The sequence below is a fragment of the Ceratina calcarata genome, unplaced genomic scaffold, assembly GCF_001652005.2.
Source record: "Ceratina calcarata isolate Rehan_Ccalc_2016 unplaced genomic scaffold, ASM165200v1 scaffold8483, whole genome shotgun sequence".
Classification (NCBI taxonomy): Eukaryota; Metazoa; Arthropoda; class Insecta; order Hymenoptera; family Apidae; genus Ceratina; species Ceratina calcarata.
In genome coordinates this window covers 1-2,910 of record NW_017179823.1, presented here as the reverse complement: position 1 = coordinate 2,910, position 2,910 = coordinate 1, and the positions used below count along the sequence as shown (strand labels likewise).

The window sequence follows — 2,910 nt, the reverse complement described above, 5'->3', positions numbered from 1 at the left end:
AAGTAATATTATTGCAAGAACGATAATGTTCGATGATTATATTCAATGTTTGTGCAGTGAAATTGAAATGACGTGTGAACAGTCTCGAATAACTTCGAAATTGCATAACGTCTATACCATGACAGAAAGAAAACTTGCTCTAAGCCCATATGACGACAAGCGATATATTATACCTAATTCCACACGTACACTACCTTGGGGACATTATCGAATACCGTTGTAAATATTATATAATTTATTTTTTCTTGAAAAAAATGTTACTTTTTTACAATACATTATTTTTGTTTATCCACGAATTATGTGTATTATTCAATCCTAGCCATTTCACATAGACCTTATCCGCCTTTTTACGCAACACTTTTTCTACTAGATATACGTCTGGATCGGCAACGCGATGCAATTTATACTCGTAAAATCCGCCGGCAATAGGTCTTCCACAGGAATCTTGCAGCAAATAAGTTGCTGGATTAGTTGCTTGCACTTTGATTATCTTGAACACCTCTGTAGTCGAGTTCGGCGTATAGCCTTTTTCGAAAACAGTTTTAAATTTGCTCACACGCACGTGATCGCCAACCTTGAATCGTGTTGAACCAGCAATCTTGATGTTACTATACACAGTGTCCAAGAGTTGTGCAACGTTCGTAGATTTTACGTCACGCGGTCGCATACCTATGGTTCTATGCTTTCTCATATTATATTCTTCTAGCAATCACGGTAGCGCATTGAGCCATTTGTACGATCCATTATGTAAACATTTTCCACATATTGTTCTTTAATGTACGATTGAATCGTTCTCTTTTTATTATCGAGTGTGACGAATAATGATTAATACCATATTTCCTCAAGACTCTTTGCACCTCAATATTGTAAAATTCTTTTCCCTGATCAGTTTGCAAATCTTTTGGGTATCGATTCTGAAATATTTTTGTGAAAGCCTTAGATACCTCAACCCCACTTTTAGTCTTAAGCGGTACAGCCCATGCACACTTGGAGAACAAATCGATAATAGTCAGTATGTACTTGTTACCACCATTTTTGCGCGCGTGAGGTTGCATTTCGACGAGGACTGCCCGGTGGATTATGTGTCGGTTGTTCAACCGTGCGGACCCCAATCGCTGGTGAATACAGCATCCATAGAGTGCGACCTGCACGGCGAAGGATACCTCGATTCCCTTCGGGTATCCGCGAACATTCAACCGACGGCTGTCTCCTGGGGTTCCTAGAGAGGACATACGTGAAGGAGCAGCCCCCGTATTCGTGAAGTGAACGAATACGGGACATGCTTGTTCCAGGTAACCCTGCACTTTATTCTGCATCTCACCACTCCACGGGTCTCAGCCCGGCTGATAGAATTCGGTTCCGCATAGTGCTGAGACTTGAGGTCCTACAGAGGCCACCACTCTTACACAGTGCAACGAGGCGGTGAGCAGTAGCAGCAGAACACCGTTCGTTGAGTAATCAACGCATACGGTTCCGGTCTCTTTTCGGAGTAATTCGAAAGACCGATGCGGAGTGCGAAAAGCCTCTGGAAAATACAGTCCACTGAGCACGCTGTTGAACTGATTCACCTTGCGGCTCTAACATTGCCGTTAGCCCATATTTGTTCACTTGTGTTCCTACAGCGATCACGAGCACCGACGTCAGGATCGAGGCAGCAGACGTCGGCGTTAAGTAGACGAGGAGCTGCATTGGAAAACGTCGAAGATCGCTCCAGTCGGATACAACGGACGGACGCTGTAATTCCCGGCCCTCCCGGCAAAGGAGGGAATCTCCGGCGGACAACAACAGAGAACTTAATTTGAATAAACCAGGTTTCAATCCTGTTTAATTTTCTAATTCGGTTCATGTTTGAGATGTGCCGAGTTTAATTGCTGATTTCCGGATAGGATGTTGTGAGTTCGCGATAAAATAATTGAGCACGTTGTGATGTTTAAAGCGCGTTTAATATATAAAAAAGGAAATCACATTTACAGAAGTCGGTTGATTAAATATAATGAGTGAACACGCGTCGCAGAGTTTAACCCGAGTTTTGCCAAACGTGATTGATTCACGTGATTGTTCCAATGATGATCACGATGTTATTGATCGTGGGGGGAAATCCTCATGGACACCCACGCAGAAAGATCAGGGAGCCTTGGCTCCAAGTGCTGACCGCGTGGGTAGTGCCGGACTCTTACCGTCTAAAAACCCCCCGGTGACTCCTTGAAAGCGCCACGGGAAGGGTTCGAGACCCCTTTCGGATTGCTCCGAATCCTTCCCGCGCTTTTTTCCTAAGAAAACTCCTTTTAATTCCTCAAACCCTGAAAGAAAAAGGAAAGATGCATACCTTAGTTATTACTCCTCAAACCGTAAGGGAGGGTTTCATACTTATTTGTTCTTCGAGCAGAATCACTTGCTCGAAGTCTTCGTACCTCTACTCCCTATGAACTTAGGTGTTCACGGGTTCATTCCTCTCCCGGCTTGTGTACGATTCGGAACGTTGCGTCATTCTTTTTTGTCGACATGTTTGTTCACTATGTGGACAAATATGTAGCTCATGTATTATATAGTGCCGTGATTGTCAATTCGGTAAAACTGAAAATACGTGATCATTCCCCTGTTAGTACAGGTAAGTATACGCTGTCATTCGTCCATTCGTCCATACAATTACATAAATACGCGTTCTTTTGTGTTATCCATTCATACATTAACAGTTCTGGTTGGTAAGAATTACTGATGTGTCATGTACGACTGTATTTCCGTGTACAGCTGTACATCGCATGTGCGGGTGCTTCTTAATGGATCGGCGCAAGCGCAAGGTTTGTTTGTGCCGGTTGAGTTCCAATATGTCGCGGACTGACATGTGCGTGTCGTGATCCGCGTGTAATTCTTTTGTTTGTCCTTTTAGATTATTTGGTGTGTTTCGGCAAA

At 43.4% G+C, this 2,910-nt stretch overlaps 1 protein-coding gene across 1 annotated transcript; it reads right to left on the bottom strand.

The window, feature by feature from the left end:
- Nucleotides 1-26: 26 nt before the first annotated feature.
- On the bottom strand, nt 27-955 carry LOC113465099 (uncharacterized). Its single transcript, XM_026818698.1, has one exon. The coding sequence runs from the start codon at nt 689-691 to the stop codon at nt 266-268; it is 426 nt and encodes a 141-aa protein (XP_026674499.1). The 5' UTR covers nt 692-955; the 3' UTR covers nt 27-265.
- Nucleotides 956-2,910: the final 1,955 nt, after the last annotated feature.